Raw genomic sequence first — 26,953 nt, forward strand, 5'->3', positions numbered from 1 at the left:
AGTCAGTCTGCAGCTGATCCCGACACAAGAGTGGACCAGGTCCAAAACCTGATCAGATTTTATGGTTGAAACTCGTTTGTTTATGATTAATAATGTGTAGTTTGATATGGCGACAAATTTGACCAATTTTAGCAACAGCAACAAGCTGAAAAACTTTTACTTAGGAAGTCCTCCTTTAAGGACATTGGGCTTTTTCTGTTGTTGACAGTGTTTAATTTTGTATACTTATCAGGTCCTACTATTTGTATAAGGTGTAGTAAAGAAAAAGGGATTTTTTTTTTCTGGCCTTCAGTTTTTGATTGAAGTTTTACAGTAGCCATTATTTCCAGTGTTTTGTTGGCATCTCAGCATGCTAAACTCCTAACTCCATCAAAAGGCCACATCACGTTCAACTTCACAATACTCCCAGCCCAAAAATGATCAAATGCAGGTAACATTTGACCAGAGACGTGTCAGTACAACTTGGAACCGGGTTATTTTTAGGGCTGTAGTCTCCTGGTCAACTAGTCGATTATTTGGTCACTATGCTCTCGTCCGACCAAATTCTCATTGGTCCAATAATCGCCGTGTTACTTTCATGAGGAGAAAAGTGCTACATCAACAGCTTTTCAGGATTAATCCATTATTTCCTGCAGCGCGTATTTCATGCGGGTGTTTTCAAAACACCCCCCTTGTTGACAGAAAGTTGAATTCGCCCACCTTCACGCTCAGCGTCGCGGTGATGCAGATCTCCTGTCTGTTTCTGTAAGCTGAAACCATTTCCCTCAGTGGAAACGAAGCATGTATTTACTTGTATTTCACAGATAAGAAACAATAAATTGTGAAGAGAGTAAAGCCTCCACTAAAATAGCATTTTAAGTCTTGTGTGTGATTTATCCTGGCTTCATATGAGCAGAGGAAATCTCCACTCGTCGCTAGGCTAATGTATACAATGTAAAATGCCATAGGCTGGCGCTAATGTTAGCATTGTATTTGTTTGGAAAACGTGTTTAGTATAAGACAGTTGTTTTGTCGGAGAATGTTGTGAGTTGTAATGGAGCCGAATTGAGTGCTGTTACCTTTGTTACATGTTGCTGTTGTCCCTGGTTTTATATGAGAAGAGGAAAAGATCGCTAGACGCTAGGCTAATTTATACAATGTAAAATGCCATAGGTTTGTGCTAATAACGTTAGCATGTTGTATTTGTTTGGAAAACGTGTTTAGTATGAGACAGTTGTTTTGTCAGTGAATGTTGTGAGTTGTAATGGAGCTGAATTATGTACCGTTACCTTTGTTACATGTTGCTGTTGTCCCTGGTTTTATATGAGAAGAGGAAAAGATCACTAGATGCTAGGCTAATTTATACAATGTAAAATGCCACAGACTTGTGCTAATAACGTTAGCATGTTGTATTGGTGTTGGAAATGTGTCCAGATAAAGACAAGTGTTTGTCTGTGAATGCTGCGATTTATAGTGAAGCCAGTTTGCGTACTTGTGTTTGAAATGGTCTCTATTAAGCCATGTTTAATGTGTGTTTAATGTGTGTTTCATGTGTGTTTTGAATCAACTATATAAATAAAGTTTGATTTGAACTAAACTTTACAGCTCTTAACACAGTCCTCCACCGCCGACTTGTGTTTTGGAGGTGTAACTGCAGAGTGACACAGACACACCACCGCAGAAGTAAAAATAACGTGCAGTTTTTTTGTTTTTTTTTCCCACGACTAATCGATTAATTGAAGATTATGTGCGACTTTAGTTGACCAAGACTACAGCCCTAGTTATTTTGGTGGCTAACTTAAAGGTATTACATTGTCAGGTTTGTGTGCTCTCTGCAAGCAGGTGTCTGTACCAAGTTTAGAAATCCTTTGCTTGAAAAAAAGGTTCATTCTGTAACACCTGTGTGCAACTACAAGTGGACTGTGCTTCTTTGGTTTCAACATGATGTGATAAAAGCCCTTAAGTGAACATAATTAATAAACCAACGATATACTTCTATACAGATGCATCAATAGGGAACCAAAAGCTACTTTTTGTCTTGCATAGGCAATTTCATTGCTCTTGTGAAAAAGCATCTCATAAAATGCAACAAGCCTTGTCTTCTGTGGCTTTCTGCACATGTTCCTGTATCCAGACATTTATTTCTTCCTCATGTACCTTCTGTAGTTCAGTTACTTCTTTGCTTTGTGCAGAAAGTTTCTGTTTCAGGTCATTCATTTCTTGTTCTTGTTTGTTCTTCAATCTGTCAAAGTCTTTCTGATATGCTCTGTTCATGCTTAGTTGTTTTATCATGAAGTCATTGTTTTTTTGTTGCTTTTGCTTCATGTCCTCCATTTCCATGTCATGCTTCTCCGTCAGAGCTGCAAAGTCCATGGTATATCTAAGTCTGAAATGATTGAATTCTTCAGCTTGCTTTCTGGTCTCGTCTTCATTTTTCTTCTTCATGTCCTCCAATTTCTTCTGAAACTGTTCTTGTAATTCTCTCCATTCTTTTTCCTCCTGTTCTCTTCTGTTTTGATCCTCTACTTTTCTTTTCAGTTCATATTCCTTTCTTTCCTGCTCATATTCATCTCTGAGCTTTGTAAGTCGTCTTTGCTCTTCCTCTTGTCTCAGATGATCTTCTTGATATCGTTTCTCCCACCATGCTTTTCGTTCCTTCTCCCAAGCCTCTCGTTCTTTTCGTATTTCTTCTCTGTTTTGCATCAGCTTTCTGTCATCAGTTGTCTTTTTTTCAGATCCACATTTAAGATTGTTTTCCAAAGCGAAAAGTTTTTGCTTCCACTGCTGTCGCTGGATGTCTTCTTGCCTTTTACTCTCCCTTTGCTCCTCTGCTCTTGTCTCCTCTGCCCTTTTCTTCTTCTCCTGCTCTTTGTTGATGTGTTCCTCCTTTTCCTTGAGTGCTTTGTGTCTCTCTGCTCTTTCTTGTTCAATTCTTTGCCTTTTCACTTGCAGTTTTTCTTCAAGTTCTTTTTCAAGGTCCTTCCTCTGTCTCTGTATCTCTTCTTGTTTCTCATTCAGTATTCTCTCCATTTCCTTTTGAATGGCTGCCTCTGCATCTCTGAACATCTCTGAGGTGTAGTAGCCACCACCGTTTTTACTTACCATTGACTCAACCTTGGCCAGCAGCTGGCTGACTTGAGAACGATTCTTCAGATCGTTGTTGTTGAAGACATGGTATCTTCCTCCACATTCAGTTATCAGTTTTTTGATGAAGTCTTCACTGTCTTCCTCTATGTAACTCTCAATGGTTTGGTTTTTAAGTTCATCTCCCCGTGTGAATAGAACAATGATGAAGTCTTCTGATTTCTTACCAAAAAACATTTTGATCAGTTCCACAGTAACTTTTTCTTCCTGTGTAAAGCGGCCAATCTGCAGCACCAGTAAAAACACATGAGGTCCTGGAGCCAACATGCTGATGCACTTCACAAGCTCCTGTTGAACTTCATCATTGGACAGAGCTGTGTCGAACAAGCCAGGAGTGTCAACCACAGTGACAGGCCTCCCATTAATCTCTCCCTCTTTTTTTTTGCAAAGTTTGGTGACCGACCTTGTGCTGGCTTTAGAATTAAAGCAATCCTTGTTCAATATAGTGTTTCCAGTGGCACTCTTTCCACAACCAGTCTTCCCAATCAGCACCATCCTGAGATGGTCTGGGCTCTTTTCTTTATAACCTGCCATCTGTAGATCCACTTTATGTCTTCCAACCTTTTTCACCCGGGGCTTGGCCATCATTTCCTTTGTGAAGCCTCTGGATTTACCAGCTCTCATCTTTTCCACAGCATCCAACAACTCTGGGATCTGCTGCTTATCCTTGATGTTGAAGACGTCATATTTTTGACAGCTCTGACAGAGCTCCTGGATGACTCTGTTCTTACTCATAAAGTTAACAACAGCTGGAGCTGTAGGATCTGACTCCACAGTGAACAGAATCATGGTGAAGTCTTTGACTCGGGAAGTGAATGTGTTCTGGATGATCTTTAACTCTTCCTTGTCTTCATAAGTGGGAGGATCCAAAGGTAGGACCAGGATGAAGGCATGGACGCCCTCAGGATCACAGAGGGAAATACACCTGAATGAGTCCTCCATCACTGCCTCCTGAGGTTTTCCATACAAGGCAGGCAGCTCCACCAGGGAAACCCAACGTCCACACACCTCTCCCTGATGTTTAACACACTCTGATGAGTTGGCACGCTGTCCAAACTTCCTTTCTCCCAGAATGGCATTAGCTACTGATGTCACCCCAACTCCAAATCTCCCACACAACACTAAGTTCAGAGGAGGTTTTGATTCTGCACATTCAGATGCTTCCAAGGTCTCAGCCCCTTCAGCAAGGTTTAGATATCCTCCCCTGTTGTCACTCACAATGTTTTCCATCTTTTCCATCAGTGTTTGGAGATCATGGTCTGAAAAGTCTTTTTTATCAATGTTAATTCCCTGCTGCCTTTGTCCACAGTCTTGGATGAGTTGATCTACCGCCACATTTTTTCTCTTGTCATTGTGTGTTGTGATGACCATTGAGTATTTTAAAGCATCTTCACCAAACAAGCTCAGGATGAACTTCAGTGTTTTTCTGTCCACCTCAGTAAAATCAGAAGGGTTCACTAACAGCAGCAGAACATTTGGTCCAGGGGGGCAATCAGCAACATGCGTCTTCATCTTGTGTCTCACTTTTTCTACAGGCAGACTGAAGAGGTCTTTGGTTTTCACCACTGTTCTGGGTATTTTCTTCCACTTTCCCTGGGCAGTAGTTTTCTTAGGCATTTTTAGAACAGACGAGTCTTTTTTCCCTGTGATGATGTTATTCAATGCTGTCTTTTCATTTTGACTCTTTCCAAAGATCACAATCCTGAGTTCAGATGCTGTAAAACAGAAGCAACACAATTACCATTGCTATAATTCCAGTTTAGCTCATTGTCATTATCATCTTTTCATCTATCTTTAGGGCATTGATTTGATAAAGATGTATATGGACAGGTTTCGTCTTTATCCATGTAACAGGATATATCATGGATCTTGATAGGTTTTTGGCAGCGTTAATTCTGACTTTACCCAGTGCTTAACAAAATGCAGCTTTCTTATTCATTTTTACTGAAGCCAACCATTCATACTTGACATCCTGGATTGTATTTCCTGTCTAATTGGTATGTGAAAGCAATACAATTCCCAGCCCCTTGTGTAGTTTAAAGGCAAGTCTGTGATTGGTCTGAATGCCCAACTACTTAACTCACCACGTGCTGCGGTTGCTGATCCCGCCATATTTTCACTTTGGTACCACTGAAGAAACTGTTAGTGTCTGTAGAGTTTAAGGAAAAACAGCACAAAATTATAAAACTGAAACACAGAAGTGTTACGTAAGTTAGTTTTCATAAACAATCTCACTTTTTTGGAAAATCCAAACATTGCCATGGCCAATATACTGCATTAATAACTGCATGTAGCACAGCCTTTAAGACCAACTGTTTAATATGCCAAGTGTCTTGTATACTTAATATATTTTAATTTGAACATCCCATGAGAATTTTAGTATTTTAGTAATTTTGACTAACCATTCTGTTTTTTTTATATATATATATCTTCACTTCAATTACACATAAACTTTTGTGACTATCTGGATATTTCTAAATGATGTAATATTGGTATAGGACTAACAATTTTTAGTAAACCAACATGTTCTCAATCCGACCTCGTCACATATTGACATTTCGGTCATGGACTTTCCACGTCCACGTATGACGTCCAAGGTACCCTGGGTGTGTTGGTTGTAGACATTCTGGGACACCATGTCAGCTTCAGCCTGTTACATGCATTGTCCTTCAACAAAAACATGTGGTTAGGTTTAGGAAAAAAGGTTTGGTTTCTGATGCTGCAGGCCACTGCCCAAGTGCTGGATTTCAGCGGCTTCGGAGTGTGACTGAGCTCAACCCCATGGGTGGGGTTAAATGTAACAGGCAGAGGGTGAGTTGTAACACTTGCTGGAAAAGTCTGTTTAACACAATTCAATACAATTCTATCAATATTCTATAGGCCAATACTGTTTATGGATCTATTTATGATAGATATCCAAAATCTGTAAATCCCTCATCTAACCACCAATGCTTCATGAATAGAAAGAACAAAACCCAGACAGATGCACAGTATGTGTGGATATTATATATTTTTCTCTTAGATCTGTGATAGATTGATGGATAGTTGTATGTAGTTACTAACCTCTCTATCTAACTCAGGGTAAGGATAAGGATAAGTCTGAGTGGGCCATGTTCAAAGCCTCCATTGTGGAGGCGGCTGCTAGGAGCTGTGGTCAGAAGGTTGTCGGTGGCTGACGGGGCGGCAACCGAAGAAAGGAGACCGTCAGGCTGAAGGAGGTCTGGCTGGCCCAGGGGTCTCCTGAAGCAGCAGACAGGTACCGGTTGGCCAGAAGGGCTGCAGCTGTGGCGGTCGCTGAAGCAAAAACCCAGGTGTGGGAGGAGTTTGGAGAGGATATGGAGAAGGACTTTCTGTTGGCTGAGGTAGTTAAAAAGCTCCCCAGTGGCAAGGCGCTGGGTGTGGATGAGATTTGCCCTGAGATGCTGAAGGCTCTGGGCACTGTTGGGCTGTCTTGGCTACACGCCTGTTCAGTGTCACATGGAGGTGGGGTACGGTGCCTGTGGAGTGGCAGACCGGGGTAGTGGTCCCCATCATCAAGAAAGGGGACCAGAGGGTGTGCTCCAACTATCGGGGTATCACACTGCTTAGCCTCCCGGGTAAAATTTACTCCAGGGTGCTGGAAAGGAGGCTCCGACCGATTGTCGAACCTCAGATTCAGGAGGAGCAATGCGGAATCCGTCCTGGCCGTGGAACAGTGGACCAGCTCTTTACCCTTGCAAGGCTGCTGGAGGGGGTGTGGGAGTTTGCCTATCCAGTCTACATGTACTTTGCGGACCTGAAGAAGGCTTACGACCACGTCCCTCGGGGGGTCTTGTGGGGGGTACTGCGGGAGTATGGGATTCCAGGCTCGCTGCTATGAGCCATTTGTTCCCTGTATGACCAAAGTGAGAGCTGTGTCCGCATACTCGGTGTGAAGTTGACCACATTCTCGGTGGGTGTTGGCCTCCACCAAGTTTGTCTCTTGTCACTAATCCTGTTTGTGATCTTCATGGACAGGATCTCGAGGCGCAGCCGGGGGGAGGAAGGAGTCCGGTTTGGGGACCTTGGAATTGCATCCCTGCTTTTCGCAGATGATGTGGTTCTGTTGGCTCCATCACACCCTAACCTCCAGCATGACCTGGAGCGTTTTGCAGCCGAGTGTGAAGCAGTTGGGATGAGAGTCAGCACCTCCAAGTGTGAGGCCATGGTCCTCTGTCGGAAACAGGTGGTTTGTCCTCTCCGAGTTGGGGTAGAGTTACTGCCTCAAGCGAGGGAGTTCAAGTATCTCGGGGTCTTGTTCACAAGTGAAGGTAGAATGGAGCGTGAGATGGATTGGCGGGTCAGTGCAGCTTCTGCAGTGATGCGGGCGCTGTGCTGGTCCGTCGTGGTGAAGAGGGAACTGAGCTAGAAAGCAAAGCTTTCAATTTACTGGTCCATCTTCGTCCCAACCCTTACCTATGGTCATGGACTTTGGGTAGTGACCGAAAGAATGAGATTGCAGATACAAGCTGTGGAAATGAGTTTCCTCTGTGGGGTGTCAGGGCCTTTAGAGATAGGGGGAGGAGTCAGACATCCAGAGGGAGCTCGGAGTAGAGCCGCTGCTCCATCCCGTCAAAAGGGGTCAGCTGAGGTGGCTCGGGCATCTGATCAGGATGTCTGCTGGGCGCCTCCTGCTGGAGGTGTTCCGGGCACGTCCCACTGGTAGGAGGCTCCGGGGCAGACCCAGAACACGCTGGAGGGATTACATATCTCGTCTGGCCCGGGAACGCCTTGGGGTCCCCCAGGAGGAGCTGGAAAGTGTTGCTGGGGAGAGGGATGTCTGGGGTTCTTTGCTTGGCCTGCTGCCCCCGCGACCCGGCCCCGGATAAGCGGATGAAAATGGATGGATGGATGGATAAGTATCCATACAGGTATACATCCATCTGTTAGTCTATCATCCATATTCAATGGTTGGACTGACAGATGTACATACTAGATTGGGTAACCTACATCCACATGTCAAAGTATTGAATATATGAATATTGACAAGACTGTGAAATTGTGTGTCAAGATGATACCTGACAAATTAAAATACAACGTATATCTTCATTTAATTAAGGACATTCGTTCAAACTGAACCTGAGTTTGAAGTGCAAAAACAGAGAAAATGTGCTATCAGCAGCTCAGTTTTAACACCACGTTACAACTCACCCTGCTGCGTGGAAATTTTATCAAGCCTAGCTGACACTTGCTGGGAGTTGGTTAAGTAGTTTCAAACAGCGCTGTGTTTTAGGCATCAAGACAGTTATTAAGAAGATAGGTATCTGGTTGGATTCAGTGACTTACACAGACAGCTCAGTAAACGAAAAAAAAGTATGATGAAGAAATTAACTTATGCCAGCCAAAAACACTCTTTGTTACTAAACTCTACTGAAATGGATGCACAAAAGGATCGACCCTGTGTGATCACGTTACGAAAGTCTGCGTTATGAAATCCTTTCATATTACTGCCACTGAAGGCCCAGCACACTATGGCCAATCTCACACGGATGAGTTCACATATTCTATCTGATTAGACCTCTTCTCAGGAGTTTGTGGGCGTGTACAGACTGTGTTTCATTAACATATTCATCAATTTCCCATTCGCCTTATTCCACCTGGTGTCGGCGTCTGTAGCTGCCTGTCTGTGCTCTCCCTAACCCGCAATTTTAAACTGATTTATTTTAGCTTTGGAGTGACTTTTAAGCTATCTGCTTGGACATCAGTTGTTTTTATTTTTGTTTTTATTTATCTCTTTTAATCTAATGTTATTTTAATCACTGGATGTCCAAGCATTAGGGGTTTTAACAGCCAAACACGGCCTGCTTGACAGGTGGGAAAACTTCCGCCAGCTGACAGCACAGCGATAGCCTATGGCTACATCTATGCACGCCGATGTGGACCCCCAGCTTGTAAAAGCAGACAAAAAGATTTCTGACCTGAAAGAGGACATTCGCCAGCTCTCTGGTGAGCTAAACATCAAATCCTCCATGCTGACTGCCCTCCAGGAGGTGGCTCATGAACAGTCGCTCCAGATCGCCTCACTCACGGCGGCCCTTCAGGACATGGTGCACTGGGATCCCAGCGCTTGGCCTCCACCGTCCTCCAGCTCAACACCGAATCGCTGGTTGTCCTAACGGTGTGTGGCTCCCTCTCCGACGGCCGGTGGTATGCCTACTCCTGCGGCGCCCTGCACGGATGGATCCGTGTCTTCCTTGCTGGCACCAGTGGACTGAAGTGCCACGGCTGCAGGACCCGACCATCGACTGCCATCCCGGACATCGGCTTCCGCGGCGCGTCAGAGGCTCCTAAAGGAGGCTGTACGGAGACGCTCCGGGGGAGTCCTCTCCCACAGCCAGGATGGCGCTGCTCCTGCCGGGGCCGGGACCGCCGAGTCGCCGCAGCTCCTGCCCCCCCCCCGGTCACGCAGCATGGACCGTCCACCTGCCTCATGTGGGTCCCCCAATCCCCATCGTGTTCCTCTTCGTCCTCTTTTCCCTCCTTCCACCGTGTTGTTTGGGGACAGCATCATCAGGAATATTCGTTTTTTCAACGCCACAACTCACTGCTTTCCTGGAGCCACATTTCCGGTCATCCCTGACAAACTTCCAGAATTGCTTCATTCACTCCCTTCCTCCATAAACCGGCTGATTTTCCATTTGGGCTCAAACGACACGGCCCGCCGGCAATCAGAGCAGGCAAAAATGGATTTTGTTGCTCTTTTTAACCTTTTAAAAAACTGTGGTAAGTTGGTCTTTATCAGCGGTCCCCTGCCAACACTGTCCCACGGGGCAGAACGCTTCAGTCGGCTCCTCTCCCTCAATTCATGGGTCCAGGCTGCCTGTAGCACCTATGGTTTCACTTTTATCGACAATTTTAACTTATTTTGGAACCGGTCCTCTTTTTTCAGGGCTGACGGGCTTCACCCGAGCAGGCTGGGCAGCCGCATGTTAGCGGCTAACATTCAGCACGCTGTTCAGTGTGCCCCATGTGACTGACGTACATTGGAAGCACACACCCCCCTGGTTTCCTCTCTGGTTCATCCCCACCCCACTCCCACATCCATATCCATCCCAGTCAGAATTTCAAACAGATTTAACAGACCAACTTCACCATGGATCAGTAGCAACCCCAAAAACTTAGTTCCCCTCACACCTGCTTCACACTCACCACATTGTGATGACGAGAGCACGTTTGGCACAGACATTAAACCTGGCCGTGCTGAACGTGCGCTCTCTTTTAAATAAAACTTTTATCATAAATGACCTGATTTTAGATAACAAGTTGGACAGTATTCTTTTAACAGAGACATGGCTTGACACTGACGCACCTGTTGTTCTCACCGAGGCCTGCCCACCAAATTTAAATTTTTTATTTTCTACTAGGGGGGGGTAAAAAAGGAGGCGGAACTGCTTCAGTCACTAAAAATTCACTGCACTCTACTGAAGTTTCTTTTAACAGCTACTCATCATTTGAGTATCATGCCTTTGTTTTTAGCAGTCCTATTCTTTGCATCACAGTTTACGATTTTTCAGAATTATTATCAATCATACACACCACCTATAACAGAATGTTAATAACTGGTGATTTTAATTTACATGTTGATAATACCTCGGATCCAATGTCCAGAGAATTTTTAAACCTTTTAACCTGCATGGATTTTAAACAGCACGTCACACAGCCGACTCACAACAGAGGACACACCCTGGACCTGGTCATAACCTATGGCCTGTCCACTGGTGTGTCCTCTGTTGTTGACCTGGCTGTGTCTGACCACTACTGTGTGTATTTTAACATCACCAGTTTTAGCCATCAGGAGGCCCCGGTGAGAACAGTGAGGAAACGCTACCTAACTTCCGAAGTGGCTGCAAATTTTATCGAGATTTTACAGAGCACTCCTGCTGAAATTTTACCTGCACCCTGTGATTTTATTGTGGACAATTTTAACAGTAAATTAAAGTCAACACTTGACTCAGTGGCTCCACTTTTAACAAAAACCATAAAAACAAAACCTACACCCCCGTGGAGAAATGATAACATCAAAAGACTGAAAAGAAAATGCAGGAGTGCAGAGAGGAGGTGGAGAAAAACCAAATTGACAGTTCATTTTGAAATTTTACGCGAACAACTCAAATCCTACAATAAAACAGTCAAACAGGCAAGAATATCCCACTTTTCAAAACTCATTTCCGATCATAAAAACAACCCCAAATTTCTTTTCTCCACCTTCGATCTTTTAACCAGCACCAATTTTAATAAACCATCCAACATATCAACAGATGCCCTCTGCAAGGACTTTGCAGACCACTTCAGAAGTAAAATCAATGATATCAGATCCAGTCTTTTATCCCAACAGAATGTAATTTTTAACACACCTGGATCATTGCTTTTACCTGAGGAAACACTGGAGAGTTTTGTCCTGGTTGATGCAAGGACACTTGGTCGAGTTTTCTCCCAAGTAAACCCAACAACTTGCCTTTTAGATCCGATTCCCACATCACTTTTAAAAACGTTTTATGGATTCATTGAGGAACACATTTTAAATATAGTGAATTACTTTCTTCAGACGGGTGTCTTCCCCGCTGCCTTCAAAACGGCGGTGGTGAAGCCCCTTCTAAAGAAGAGTAATTTAGATCCCAACATTTTTAATAATTACCGACCTGTATCCAACTTACCGTTTTTAAGCAAGAATTTAGAAAAACTGGTTTTTAACCAAGTAAATGATTTTTTAAAAAGAAACAGTATTTTAGAGAAATATCAGTCTGGTTTTAGGATGAACCACAGTACAGAGACAGCCCTTTTAAAGATTTTAAATGATATCAGGTTGAATGTTGATTCACAAAAACTCACAGTCTTGGTACTACTGGATCTAAGTGCCGCCTTTGATACAGTAGACATCACATTTTATTAAACAGACTCAGAAACCTGGTGGGCCTCTCTGGTACTGTTTTTAACTGGTTCAGCTCTTATCTCACAGATCATTGTTTCTTTGTAAGTATGGATACATGTTCCTCCAGAATGCATGAAATTAGGTGTGGGGTGCCCCAAGGGTCAATTTTAGGTCCAATTCTTTTTAATCTATATATGCTTCCCCTTGGGGACGTCATCAGGAGGCACGGCATCAGCTTCCACAGTTATGCAGATGACACACAGCTGTACATCGCTGTGTCTCCTGATGACACAGGGCCAATTGATGCCCTTTTTAACTGTATTTTAGATATCAAGTCGTGGATGGCAGTGAATTTCCTGCAGCTCAACCAGGACGAAATAGAGGTTTTAATTATTGGTCTTGAAGGCAAGAGAGAGAAACTTTTACCAAAACTGCAAGATTTTAAACCTTCACAATGTGTAAAGAACCTGGATGTCATTTTTGACTCTGAACTTAGTTTTATTCCACATATCAAAAATGTAACAAAGACAGGTTTTTATCATCTTAAGAATATAGCCAGAGTCCGCCTGTTTCTCTCTCAGGCTAACATGGAGGTGCTGATGCATGCTTTTATCTCTTGTCGTTTAGACTATTGTAATGCCCTGCTCTCTGGTCTTCCCAAAAAGACCACCTCTAACCTGCAGCTACTTCAAAACTCAGCCGCATGAGTGCTGACGAGGACCAGAGGGCGGGCGCAGATTACGGCGATTTTAAAATCGCTGCATTGGCTCCCCGTGTGTTTCAGGATCGATTTTAAGGTTCTTTTATTAGTTTTTAAATGTCTTAACGGTCTTGGGCCATCTTATTTATCTGACCTGCTTTTATCATATCAACCCTCGCGGACCCTGAGGTCCTCCGGTACCGGCCTTTTAATCATTCCAAGAGTTAGAACAAAAACCCACGGGGAGGCTGCATTCAGCCATTATGGCCCTCACTTATGGAACAGCCTGCCGGAGAGCATCAGGACTGCAGAGACTGTTGATGTTTTTAAAAGGAGGCTCAAGACTCACCTTTTTAATTTAGCTTTTAACTGATTTCTTTTACTCTTTTAATTCTTCTATTATATGTTATTTTTACTTTCTAATGCTTTTAAATGATTTATTTTTAAATCTTTATGCATTTTAGTCTCTAAATCTTCATTTATTTATTTATTATATTGTTATTATTAATATTATTTTAATCTTTAAATCTTTAATTTTTCCTAATCTTACATTTTTATGCATTTTGTCATTATTTTATCTCATATTTGTTTTATCTTATCATATTGCCTTTTAGTCTTTTAGTCTTTTAGTTTTTAGCTCCAGTGTTTCCTCATGGGGGGCCTCCACACTGAGAGGTGTGTCCGGTCTGCCCGCGGGGACGTCGCCCTGGAGATCCCTCAGGCCCGGAGGACTGGGAGGCTCTGCACCATGTGTGGAGTCCACCACCGTCTGTCTGGGTCGGGGTGGTCTCTGTGGCGGCACTCCCTGTGGCCGTCGGCTGTAGCGCCTCTCAGTGTGGATGGCTCCCCATAGGTGGTTCTTTCCTCACCTGGTTCCTCAGTGCCCAGCCATGTTATTGACTATACTGACTGTGTGTGTGTGTGTGTGTGTGTGTGTGTGTTTATATGTGGGGGTGGGAGGGGCGGGTTTTCAATATGTATGTATTATTTTTGTTTGTTTTTTATTCTGTGAAGCACTTTGTGCTGCATTTTTAATGTATGAAAAGTGCTATACAAATAAAGTTTGATCGATTGATTGACCTGTTAGGGCGGAACATAATACATCTTCATCATTCCTGTTACATGGAGTCTTCTTAACTCAAGCAGAACCCAGTGCTGCTTTGCCTAACTTCAGTCTGAGCAGAGGTCTAATCAGCTACAATAATTTAACACCTTTGGTGAACAGGACATTGAAGTTAAAAATACCACCACACTCAAAGAATAGCATTTAATAAAGAAAACAAATTGTTCTCCTGTAAAAAAGCTATTGTAGGTCTCTGGTTGAATATAATCATAGTTTGTTCATACCACATTGTGTAGACACTACAGACCTCATTTGACTTCATTTTAGCTCTTTAATATATTAACAAATATCTGTGTTTAGCTCTCAAAATACAGGCCAGCTTTTAAAATAAAATCTTGTTGTTCACAGCGCTCCCTTCATTTTGATATACTTAAACATGCTGCATTGAACCAGCTGTTTTTTTTACTTGTAGTTTCAGTTCAGTTTTGCTCACAACATATAATGTGTGAATCAACAGTATAATACACCTTACCTCGATAACTACAAAAAGTGATTCTGGTCCATCTGATAGCCAAGCCTAAACATCTGAACAATACACACCTGGGAATTATGAATTAACATTTTTGATCAATTTAATGATATATTCATTGAGTCAATGTGTTTTATGGCCGTACCAAAAATAAAAAAAAATCCCCTAACAAAATCCTCAACTTTAATAAAGTGATTAAAGGATTAAATGAATCAGTCTTTTTTGATGAAATCAACTTTCTATAATGAAAAAATTTAAATATGGTACAGTTACACTGCTGCTAGACTGCCCTACCAGCCTATCCTGGTTGGGATCCGTTGCAGCAGGCCCAGTGTTGGGGCTGGTAAATCTAGCTCCCGTGCCGACCACCTATGTGTAACTCCACAAGTTTACTTTACACTGTGGGCTCATATTATGGAGCCTCACCCTGTCTGTAACATGCACACCATTTAAATGTTGATTTAGAATTTGAGTGTCAGCATTACGAAGCAGCAAACTTACAAACATTTGGTACAGCCCTGATTTATTTTTATACGTTTGTTGAATTTATTTTGTTAAAGCTTACTCACCAGGTGAAGTCCTGTGGTGTCCTTCTTCCTCGAGGCTCATAAATTAAAGTACTTGCTTGCAAGGATATCAGATTACCTGAGAAAACCCTTTCCATCAGGGTGAGGAGGCAGGGCTTTGTCTGGTATGACAACAATAAAACCACCAAGGTTGATTGACCGAACCATGACTTTTCATTCTTTATGCTGAGGTTATAAAATTTATAACACTGATCTGTTACCTTATGGCATCAATATAATGGCTTATCTATGGTTGGGAAATGTAAGTGTAAACAAATACACTAAATAACGTCCTGACTACAATACAGGGTTCTTGGTTCAGCCATTTTGGTTTTAAGAAGAACTCAGAAACATGCCCTGTGTCTGTCTTTCTCCCTCTTTGTGATGCCCTGGTCTTTTAACTGTTTATTTCAGTCACTGGTTTGTCATCAAAGCAGTCATGTCTTTCACTACAGACATACACACCCACATCCAGACACTTTCACTCTTTCTCTATTAAAACAACACATATTTTGTAGGCATACAAACAATCCAATCTGTTGTAGACTGACCTTTAATATGAAAGTTCATTATAATGTAGAAACCACAATTACAAAACAAAAGGTTGTTGCGACAACAAAGTAAAGTCTGCTGTGCTAGAACTGGTAAAACTTGTCCAAAGCAGGATGTTCAGCCTGCACGTAAAGTCGATGCACCCTTCTGATAAAATCTGACAGTGGCATGCTACAGTCGTCAACCATGGCAGCAGATATGTTATTGCAATACATTCTCATTCAAACCTCACAGGACGCTGTGTCAACTTCAGCCTTACATGCATTACACTTCTTCTTTCACAGGAAATGTACAGTTTGCATACGGTCTCTTTCAAAATAAAAGCACTACATCAGTACAACACTGCGAACTGAATTTTTTTTCTTCTTGAAAGTAAAATAAATATGAGCTTTATACCTTTATGCATTAAATTGTTTGTTTCTGTCATGTAGTTTTACTATTATTTGTAAGTTTAGTCTGGTAAATGCAGTTAATACGTTCTGTAATGTCTCTTGAATACATGTTATAACATAAACAGGTACACATCAGTTAATCGGTTTAATTTGTGTAAAAGACAGAAAAAGAGATGACCACAGAAAAAATGACCAAACAAACTTTGCAGTTAATGAAACCTTTAATAACATTCCATACTGAACTTTACAAAGAATATTCACATAGTGTAATCACTTATCATGTTCAGTGGTATGTTATAAAATGTGAATAAACTGAACCCAGTTGATCCTTGTAAACACATTTCGAACAGTAGACTGACATGATCCATCTAATACACATCCAAACACAGTTGCAAGAGTTCACTCACAAATCTGAGGGTTGGGTTTACAAAGGCCTGAGTCACTGTTTCACATTATAGCGTTTGCAAGGTACACCTCTCCCCTTACCTGTTCTTACCTCGCTGCATAGAACTTCAAGAGGATCTGACAGAGACTAAGAGGCCCACCACTCAATTTCAAAGATTACAACAATATCAGGTTTTATAAGAAGAGGGATATATGTACAGGTCTGCTCATAAGTTACATACCCTGGCAGAATTTGTAAGACGTGTTCCACTCGTTAAATAAAACATGAGTGATCAGGCAAAACTCTAGATTTAATAGGATTCAGATTAAACTATAAGACATCACTTAATTTTAGAATCAGTAAACAAAAAATAAAGAAAATACTGACATGATCCCTGCTCAAACATGTACATACCCTTAGTTCTTAGTAGTGTGTATTGCCCCCTTTAGCATCAATGACAGCTCTCAGTCTTTTGTGATAGTTGTGGACGAGGCCATTTATTTTCTCAGGTGGTAAAGCTACCCATTCTTCTTGGCAAAAAGCCTCCAGGTCTTGTAAATTCTTGGGTTGTCTTGCATTGAGTGCATGTTTGAGATCTTCCCAAAGTGGCTCAGTTATATCGAGGTCATGAGAGTGTGATGACCACTCCAGAACCTTCACTTTGTGCTGCTGTAGCCATTGAAGGGTCGGTTGGGCCCTGGAAAGTCCAAGTAGGTCCCATGCACAACTTCTGGGCAGATGAATGCAAATTGTCTAGTATTTTCTGATATGTTGCATTCATACTGCCATTAATTTTGACTAAAGCCCCTGTTTGCTGGTGTAGCTCACACAACCCCAGAACATCAGAGATCCTCTTCCATGATTCACAGTGGAGATGGTGTACTTTTCATCATAGGCCTTGTTTACCTCTCCAAACGTTGCATTCCTGGTTTTGACCAAAAGTTAAATTTTAGTCTCATCACTCCAAATGACTTTGTTGTATATTATAATTAGGCTGTTTTGTGGCGTTGATGCAGTAACGGCTTTCTCCTGGCAACTCGACCATGCAGCCCATTTTTGATCAAGTACCTCCTTATTGTGGATCTTGAAACAGCCGCACAACTTTTTTGCAGAGAGGCCTGTATTTCAGCTGAAGTTGCTTGTGGGTTTTCCTTTGCATCCCAAACAATTGTCCCTGAAGCTGTGGCTGAAATCTTTGTTGGTCTACCTGACAATGTCATGGTATCAACAGAACCCCTAATTTTCCACTTCCTTATAAGAGTTTGAACACTACTGATTGGCATTTTCAAATATTTGGATATCTTTTTATATCCTTTCCTGGTTTGTAAATGCAGCTACCTTTTCTTGCCAACACATTCTCACTCCTTAGTCATCACATATCGGCATTTGGTCATGGACTTTCTCATCGAGGTATGACGTGCAAGGTACCCTGCATTGGTGGTTGACGTTCTGGAGCGCCATGTCAACTTCAGCTTGACATGCATTGTCTGTTTTCAATCCACACTTCCGTTTTCACAGGAAATGTACAGTTTGCATACAGTTTCTTTAAAAAAAATGCACTACGTTCGTACAACACCCCGAATTGACATTTTTTTCCTTTAACAACAAACACGGGTTTACGTTTAGCGAACACATGCATGTGGTTGGGTTTAGAAAAAAAGAGCAGGGTTGGGCTTGGGAAGTGAACACCAGCCTCCTGGGTGAAAGTCAGTGATTGCTTTAAAGATTTGTTGTAAATTTATGAACTCAACTTTATGAAACAGGGAAAAAAAACAAATGAAATCTTAATATCTCAGTTATGCCACTTGAAACTTTGCTGCTGTTGTAACCTATAAAATAGTGCAGCTCTTCTCTCTGGCTTTCTTTACATGTTCTTGTATCCAGTTATTTATTTCTTCCTCGTGTACTGCCTTCAGTTCAGTGATTTCTTTGGTCAGATCTTCGTCATTTGGGGAATGAATTGTGCCGATAAGTTCATTCATTTCATCTTCTTGTCTTTTCTTCAGTCTCTTGAAGTCTTTCCGATATGGTTTGTGTTTGCTCAGCTGTTGGACTATCAAGTCATTGTGTTTGAAGTGCTTCTCCTTCAGAACCTCCAATTCCTTGTCATGCTTTTCTGCCAGAGCTGCATAGTCATCGTCATATTTTTGTCTGAAGTCATTGAATTCTTCAGCTTGCTTTCGGGCCTCTTCTTCGTGTTTTTTCTTAATTACTGCCAGGTTTTTCTCAAGAGTTTCTTGTAGTTTATTTAGTTCTTCCTCCTCTTGTTCTTTTCTGATTGCATCTTCTCTTCTTTTGATTTCGTAGTCTTTTCTTTGTTGTTCGTATTTGTCTTGAAGCATGTCAAGTCGATTTTGTTCCCGCTGCATCTGTTCAATTTCTTCCTGTCTTTTTGACTTCCTTTCCTCTGCTTTTATTTCTTCTTCCTTTCTCCTCATCTTTTCCTTTTCCTTCTCAATGTGTTCCCCCATTTCCTTGATTACTTCGCTGTTCAGTTCCTTCTGTCGTTGAGATTTGGTTTTTTGTTCTGCCAACTCTTTTTTCTTTGCTTGCATTCGTTTGTTATGTTTACTTTCGAAGTCCATCATCTCTCTCTGTATCTCTCCTTCCTTTTCCTTCAGGATCCTCCTCATTTCCTTTTGTATGGCTGCCTCAGCATCTTGGAACATCTCAGAGGTGTAGCAGCCACCACCATTTTTTTTCACCATTGATTCAACTTTGCTCAGTAGCTCTGTGACTTGAGCGCAACTCTGATCTTTGTTGTTGAAGACCTGGTATCTTCCTCCACAGTCATCGATCAGTTTGTCAAGAAAGCCTTTCCTGTCGTCCTGTATATATTTCTCAAATGTTTGATTTTGAAGATCATCTCCTCTGGTGAAGAGAACAATGATGTAGTCTTCTGAGTTCTTGCCAAAAAACTCTTTGATCAGTTCCACAGTATCTTTCTCCTCCTGTGTGCAACGGCCGATCTGCAGCACTAACAAGAACACGTGAGGTCCAGGAGCCAACATGCTGACACATTTCACAAGCTCCTGTTTAACTTGATTGTGGGTCAGAGTTGTGTCGTACAAGCCAGGGGTGTCGACTATGACCACAGGCCGTCCATCAATCTCCCCTGTTGCTTTGTGGCAGATCATGGTCACTGAGTTTGGGCTGGTTCTGGATGTGAAGCATTGTCTGCCCAGAATAGTGTTTCCGGTGGCACTCTTTCCACTGCCAGTCTTCCCAATCAGCACCATCCTGAGACACTCTCTGCTCTGAAGTTTATAACCAGCCATCTTTGGTACAGATTGTTGGTGTGCAATCGTCTTCACCCGGGGCTTGGCCATCATTTCCTTTGTGAAACATCTGGATTGACCAGCTCTCATCTGTTCCACAGTGTGCAACACATGGGAGACCTGCTGCTTGTCTCTAACGTCGAAGACAACAAATCGTTCTCCACAGCTCCGACGGATTTCCTGGATGTGCACATTCTCCCTTAGACACCTTATGACGACTGGAGAATTAATATCAGACTTCACAGTGAACAGAATCATGATGAAGTCGGTCACTTGAGAGCTGAATGTGTTCTGGATGGCCTCTAACTCTTTCTTGTCTTCATCAGTGAGGGGACCCACAGGTAGAACCAGAATGAAGGCATGGACACCCTCAGGATTACAGAGGGACATACGCCTGAATGATTCCTCCATCACTGCCTCCTGGGGTTTTCCGTACAAGGCAGGCAGCTCCACCAGGGAAACTTGACATCCACACACCTCTCCCTGATGTTTAACACACTCTGATGAGTTTGCAAGTGGACCAAACTTTCTTTCACCCAGGATGGCATCAACTACTAAACTCTTCCAGGCGCCGTGTCTCCCACATAATACTAAGTTCAGAGGAGGTTTTGAGGTCACAGATACCATCATGGGATCAGTCCCTTCAGTACAGTTAAGATGTCCTCCTTTGTTGTCCATCACTATCTTCTCCATCTGTTTAATCAGTTCTTGATAATCATGTTCGGAAGGATCTTTTCTATCAAAGTCAATCCTGTGCTGCCTTTGTCTGCAGTCTCGGATGATGTGGTTCACAGAAGAATTCTGTACCTCCCCAGTTTGTGTCTGGACGACCATTAAGTATTTTAAGGCATCTTCACCAAAGAAACTTAAGATGAACTTTAATTTTTGCCTATCTATTTCATTGAAATCAGACGGCTTCACTGACAGCAGGAGAACGTTTGGTCCAGGGGGGCAAAGAGCAACGCACTTTCTCATCTCGTGTCGTGCTTTATCCACTGACAGACTTAAGACGTCTGGAGTTTTCACTACCTTCAACTTTTTCCCCATCCATTCTCTGTAGGTGACGGTACATTGCTTTGGGATTTTCGGGTTAGGAGAAACTTTATCCTTTGTGATGAAGTTACTTAGTGTTGTTGTTTCGTCTTGTGTCTTTCCAAACACCACAATCCTGAGTTCAGATGCTGTAAAACAAAAAAAGCCAAAGCATTAAAATCAACTTTATGAGTGTATTCTTTTTTTATTGGTTTACACATCAATGTATTAAAGTTATATGGAGATAGTCAGGCTGAATGGGATAAAGTTTTAAGAACTCCTTCTGTGTTTGAGGTTATAAATAATTGCTTTTTTGGCTGTACAGTAAAGGACAAAACAAACCGCTGGGACTGGCATGCTTCAGAACAGTCGCCCCTATTATTCTATATGTACAGCCCCACACCAGCAGCAGCTAAATGTGTGCCCTTTGCTAGTGGATGCACTGCCCTATGACACTTCACACCCCTGTCCTATTTCTAGCCTCCCCACCCCTGATAACACACATTTTTTACCCCAGTCACTCCCTACTTGTACATCTCAGCTCCCATAGCAGGTCTTCTTCTTTGCTCCACTAGCAGCTCAACTCCTCTCCTCACTTCTTGTGGTTGTCAAGCTGTGCACCAGAACCAATGAGGAGTATTGATAATGTTGAGCACCACAGGCAGACAGGCGCTGCTATCAAGGCTGTTCTAAATTGACATGGCTCCTCAAATTGCCCAACATCGTAGTTTGTTTTTACTTCACGCTGCTCCACTCTTAAAAGCCCCGCAAAACAGGTATGTTGAAATGGCTATGCATAAGTTTGGACTTAAAAAAAATAATTAGATACAGTAGCATGCAAAAGTTTGGGCAGCCCTGGTCAAATTTTTGTTTACTGTGAATAGTTAAATGAGTGGAAGATGAACTGATCTCCAAAAGGTGTGAAGTTAAAGATGAAACATGCTTCTCTTGTTTTGTACAATTTTAGAGTAAAAGTTTGGGCGCCCCAAGACATCTGAGCTCTCAGATAACTTTACCCAGGGTCTCAGACCTTAATTAGGTTGTTAGGGCTCTGGCTTGTTCACAATCATCGTTAGGAAAGACCAGGTGATGCAAATTTCAAAGCTTTATAAATACTCTGACTCCTGAAACCTTGTCCCAACAATCAGCAGCCATGGGCTCCTCTAAACAGCTGCCTAGCACTCTGAAAAATTAAAATAACTGATGCTCACAAAGCAGACGAAGACTATAAGAAGATAGCAAAGTGTTTTCAAGGAGCTGTTTCCTCAGTTCATAATGTCATTAAGAAGGAGGTCAAGTTGAGGTCTGGAAGACCAAGAAAACTTCCTGAGAGAGCTGCTTGTAAGATTGTAAAAAAGGCAAATCAAAACCCCTCGTTTGACTGCAAAAGACCTGCAGGAAGATTTCTCAGACTCTGGATTGGTGGTGCACTGTTCTACTGTGACACCTGGACAAATATGACCTTCATGGAAGAGTCCTCAAAAGAAAACCCTTCCAGTGTCCTCACCACAAAATTCAGCATCAGAAGTTTGCAATGAACGTCGAAACAAGCCTGATGCTTTTTGGAATTAAGTTAAAATAGAACTCTCTGGACACAATGAGCAAAGGTATGTTTGTAGAAAAAAACTGTTAAACACGGGGGTGGATGGATGATGCTTTGGGCTTGTGTTGCAGTCAGTGGCACATGGAACATTTCACAGGTAGAGGGAAGAATGGATTCAGTTAAATTCCAGCAAATTCTGGAAGCAAACATCACAGCATCTGCAAAACAAGCTGAAGATGAAGAGAGGATGGCTTCTACCACAGGACAATGATCCTAAACACACCTCCAAATCTACAATGGACGACCTCAAGAGGAGTGAGCCGAAGGTTTGCCATGGCCCTCACAGTCCCCTGACTGAAACATCATTAAAACGTTTGTGTATAGAGCTCAAAGAACAGAGCATGAAGATGGCCCAAGAATCTCACAGAACTAGAAGCCTTTTGCAGGAAGAATGGGTGAAAATCCCCCAAACTGCCCAACCCTGCCCAAACTTTTGCTTCAGGCCCTTTTCCTTTTTTTGTTATTTTGAAACTGTGAAAGATTGAAATTAGAGATCAGCTCATTTTCTACTTATATAACTACTCACTACTATTAACAGCAAATTAAATTTTGACCAGAGGTGCCAAAACTTTTGCCAGCCCCTGTAGGGTCTGTTCAATTTCAGTGAGCCGGTGCTCCACTTAACACGAAACGGCAAGGGCTGGGAAAACTGATAAATGGAGTGTAATCTGTCAGCAGCAGCAACCACAAAATTGTCTTGCTGACAGAACAGCCAACATCGAGCCAAAGGGTAAAATCCATGGTAATTTTCCAAGTTGACAAATATGGACAGTGAAGTTCACAGTGTGATTTTGCTTAAGCCTGAGTGACATTTGTCAGATTTCTATCTTATCAGTCTCCCTTGAATTGTTTGTGTTTGTATGCTCCATTTGGTCGTGGTCACGTGTACGGCACTTTTGCCACTGAAATTTAAGGGTGGATCTGCCGACTACAATAACTGTGAAATGGTGTGCAGACTCCACCTATTTGGTGATTGGATTGGATAGAGAAAAGTGAATTCCCCTCCCCCACAGAAATCGGTCAGAGTGGATGCAGTGTCACACTGAAGATGGAAATGCAGTAAAATAAGTTGACAGTTCTGCCTGATATCCAACTTATTCTCACTCCGACCTCATCACATATCAATAATATCTAAAGTAACATTTTGCCTGTTAATTCCAGCTTGTTAGGGGCATATTTGTGCAGTCAACACTACAACAGGAATCGTTTCCTGTTTAAATCTGCACACATTTTGAGGCTAAGCTTCCAGTTTCTTTCACCAATGACTGGTGATTTCGTCTATTAAGATCTCAAGGGACCTTTGTCTCTGTTCTTTCCTTTCATTTGTCAGTTTGGCCGAAACCATTGTACAGTGTTTTATTCTCCATTTACAAAACAAACCCTTCACACAAAGTAATTGTAAAGAGGACTTTCTACAACCTAAATATATGACAGACCATTCAAAATATAGTGTACTACTCTTATGTTCACTGAAGACACCTTTGTGGGTTCAGTGCCAACATTTTTTATGTGCATGACTCAGAGGAGCCAACTGAAACTAAATGGTTAGACAACAAGTCAGCACCAAGAACACACCCCATTCTGTTGGCCCGCATCTGTTTTTTTCACTTCCTCTTTGTGTGGTTGACCTTATTTCTGTCGCTATGCTGGGTTTTAGCAATACCATATCCCTTTTTGCTAACTGACCAGACTCACCAAATGATGATGCTGCCATTATGTCACTTTAGTGCAGACTTGTGGGAGAGAAATTCAAGTGGAAAAGCTGTTTGGTGTCTGTTGGGTTGAAGGAAACAAAGACACAATTAGAATAGTGAAATATAGTGATAAAGTAACCAAACAATAATTCTTCTTTCCCAAAAAACAAAACAAACAAAAAAAAAATTAAAAAATGGTCATAATGCTATAAATGTAGTCAGAGTAAATTTATAATTAGTAGACTTATAAACATGTTCATCCAAGTTGGGTCATTAGTGAGTAAAAGTGTTAATGCCTGTAATGGTTTAAAATCTAAAAATAAATATGTCTTCACATCATGTCAATCGTGTTTCGCATCCGTCAAAGCCTTTAGAGACATTTGACCAAGAATCAGTGAGTAAAATGTGGTGGCGTGACACATTTGTGATAAGACAGAGGGACGGAGTGCACAGAATCATTCTATAACTCAGATAGCTCACATTCAGCAGGTCAGATAGTAATCGTCAGGAATGTGACGATGACGAGGAGGAAGATGTGGAGCGCACACAGAATGTGGAGCACAGCTCCGCCCCTTTCATGCAGCTGCAGGGCCAAATGAAAGACAGGGAGGGAGTGATGACAGTCAGATAGTTATCTCCAGTGGAGAGAGGCAAAGGAGGAAATGGCCTTACATTCTGTCACGCATAGCAAATTTTCACAATGAATAGAACAATAAAACGTATCAGAATCAGTGTGCAAGGTTTCTGTGTGGAAGGATTTTTTTTTTTTCGGATGACAGCTTCTAAAATAAAGCACCCGGGGAAAAAAATACTCAGCGTCCAAAGGCCTTAAAGCAAGTGCAGCTGAACTGAGCAAATACTTGTGTTTAATTTTCAGCAATCAGGCAAACATTTCAGAATAAAATCAGTTTTCTGTGCTGGCAGCTAGCTGTCATTTATTTTTGCTATTTCCTCCTCACATATTGAACATGCTGCACTCACCTGAGGTTGTTGCTGTTACTCTGTCATTGAAGTTTACATCCTCTTGTAGGTTTTTGTTGAAGCTCTCTCGTGCTCTCTCAAACTTTGGTCCTGCTCCATCTTATTTAAAACAGTCAGCACCTGAGGATGATCAAGAAACTGCTCACATTAGTCCATTTAAAGATTTTTCTGTAACGCATAAATACAGTCTGTATCTTTTTCATACATTTTAATTGTGGCATTTATTTGCTGATTGTCTACTCACCAGGTTTATTTCTGGTTGTGTGAATCTCCATCGAAGCACATCAGCGTCCCCGCGTAATGTGGTTAAATCAGCCTCGGCAACCTTTACTGTATGTCAGCACAGATGACAGGGCAGGGCCCAACCGGTATGGCAACAATGAAACAGCCCAGCACAACCCTCACAGTCACTTCACGTTTAAGTGATGTGACTTAGGGTTGGGCATCTGAGAAAACAGGCCAAGTCAGTCATTTCTCTACAACATGCAAAACCATGCACACCTCCTTAACAAAATTATATTTCTCTAAATTTTAGAGGTGTCTGTGAAATTAAGGGTTGCAGCAATATACTGGTTTCAAGGTATACCGTGATATAAAAGTTGTTATCATACCGTGTACATTTGCTTATCTACGATATTGGAAAAAAAAGCAACTGGATATTAAGTCTCCCCTTTATTTTAGTTATTTTCTGAAGACTTTTTACACATCCTGCCATCAACAAAATGGTTTCAAGTTTCATTTTTAGTAATAAAATGTTTGTTCAATCAACAATAAGCCTTCTGTTTTCATTACTTTAAGGATAATTTTTGACTGATAATAAAATAAATTCTGTGGTACCGTGATACCATGAAATGGAATATTTTCTGAAATGGTTATCGTACCCATAAAATCCCTTACCATTGCAACCCTGGTAATATTATTTCAATAGTTAGGGACCTCGGCCAACGGCCCCATTAGTGCGAAAAAAAATATATATATATTTGACCCCCTGAACATGCTCAAAAACTCACCAAAATTGGCACGCCTGTCAGGACTGATGAAAATTTTGATAAAATGAACAAATTATCACAAAAGTGCCAAAATGGACTCTCTAGCGCCACCTAGACACACAAAAATGGCCACTGCGGCCCGTAGAAATGTCATAGAACCTAAATCCAACAGGAAATGAGCTAGTGCCTCTGAAAGTAACATGAGCAAATGTGGAGAAATTCTCAGCTGTGAGCTAGAGTGGAGAGGGTTCTAAAATCATCTAAAGCTGGAGGCCGAAATGGCGTGAGTCCGAGGTCGTGCCCAACGCTGCATGCAGCTTTAATTGGATAAGAACTTAGCCTTTGATATTTTTCTGTCAGCGAAATAGGGCATGTGTAGTAACAGAGACATTAGCGTGAATCAGAACATCTCCTTTTGTCTGCAGATGTGGAATTTTTATGAAAACTTGAATAGGTGTGGATAAGGGCAGGGGTTTTCCCATCAAGGAAAATCAAAAGTGAAACTCTTCCACAGCGGGGTGTCGCCACTTGTATACATGTTGTTAAAATAATACAGGGAAACTGACATTTACCTTTTACTGTAATTAAATTGTCCAAGTACATCATCAGAGCCTCTTCTTGGTTTCATTCCTCTAAGAAGAATATGTATTTATAGTAGGGCTTGGCAGTTAATCAGAAAGTTACTGAAATTGACATTCTGACTTTTTAACCAACCTAATTTCTGTCATATTCAATTAATTCATTGCTTCTTACACACTGCTGCCTACACATTGAAAGCACATCAACAAACAGATTTTACTCTATAGGTTAAAGTAAAGTAGATTTCCTTGTGCGTTTATTTTATAAGCTAAATTGGCATTATTCCACGTGTGGCCATGCCAGCTGGAAGTGACAAAACAACCCAGATTGTTGCATCACCCACGGCAGGTTCAAAATTGCTAGGACATAAAAAAGCTGCCACATCAGTCATGGGGTTGCTGCCAAAGTAAGCAGGTGTGCTACCTGTTGGACCAGAATCACATTCCTACATGCCTGTTAAAGGGAGTGTTTGACGCTGTGGTTTCTGCCATTTCACTTTTTGTAAACAGTAATCTAGTGTATGGTTCTGTTCCCTCTTGCTTTAGGGTGCTTTCACACCTGCCCTGTTTGGTTCGGTTCAATTGAACCCGAATTCGTTTG

The 26,953-nt window shown here is 41.9% G+C and overlaps 2 protein-coding genes across 4 annotated transcripts in view; one reads left to right on the forward strand and one right to left on the reverse strand.

Moving 5' to 3' along the window:
- Positions 1-25,165, reverse strand: LOC117252319 (uncharacterized). The gene is made up of 5 exons (XM_033619115.2): positions 25,030-25,165; positions 24,786-24,905; positions 23,806-23,883; positions 18,038-20,656; positions 1-4,838 (listed from the first exon to the last, which is right to left on the reverse strand). The coding sequence occupies exons 3-5, from the start codon at positions 23,822-23,824 to the stop codon at positions 2,056-2,058; spliced, it is 5,421 nt and encodes a 1,806-aa protein (XP_033475006.2). The 5' UTR covers positions 23,825-23,883; positions 24,786-24,905; positions 25,030-25,165; the 3' UTR covers positions 1-2,055.
- Positions 1-26,953, forward strand: part of prdm6 (PR domain containing 6) — a 188,356-nt gene that overhangs the window by 70,944 nt on the left and 90,459 nt on the right. The window lies entirely within an intron of this gene.

Source organism: Epinephelus lanceolatus, chromosome 9 (assembly GCF_041903045.1).
Source record: "Epinephelus lanceolatus isolate andai-2023 chromosome 9, ASM4190304v1, whole genome shotgun sequence".
Classification (NCBI taxonomy): domain Eukaryota; kingdom Metazoa; phylum Chordata; class Actinopteri; order Perciformes; family Serranidae; genus Epinephelus; species Epinephelus lanceolatus.

Bases quoted from the DNA above. Each gene is read 5' to 3' on its own strand.
- LOC117252319 (XM_033619115.2), bottom strand. The intron at 4,839-18,037 runs CTATTTTATAGG...TCTGTTTTACAG, and splicing joins AGCCAGAGAGAAGAGCTGCA to CATCTGAACTCAGGATTGTG.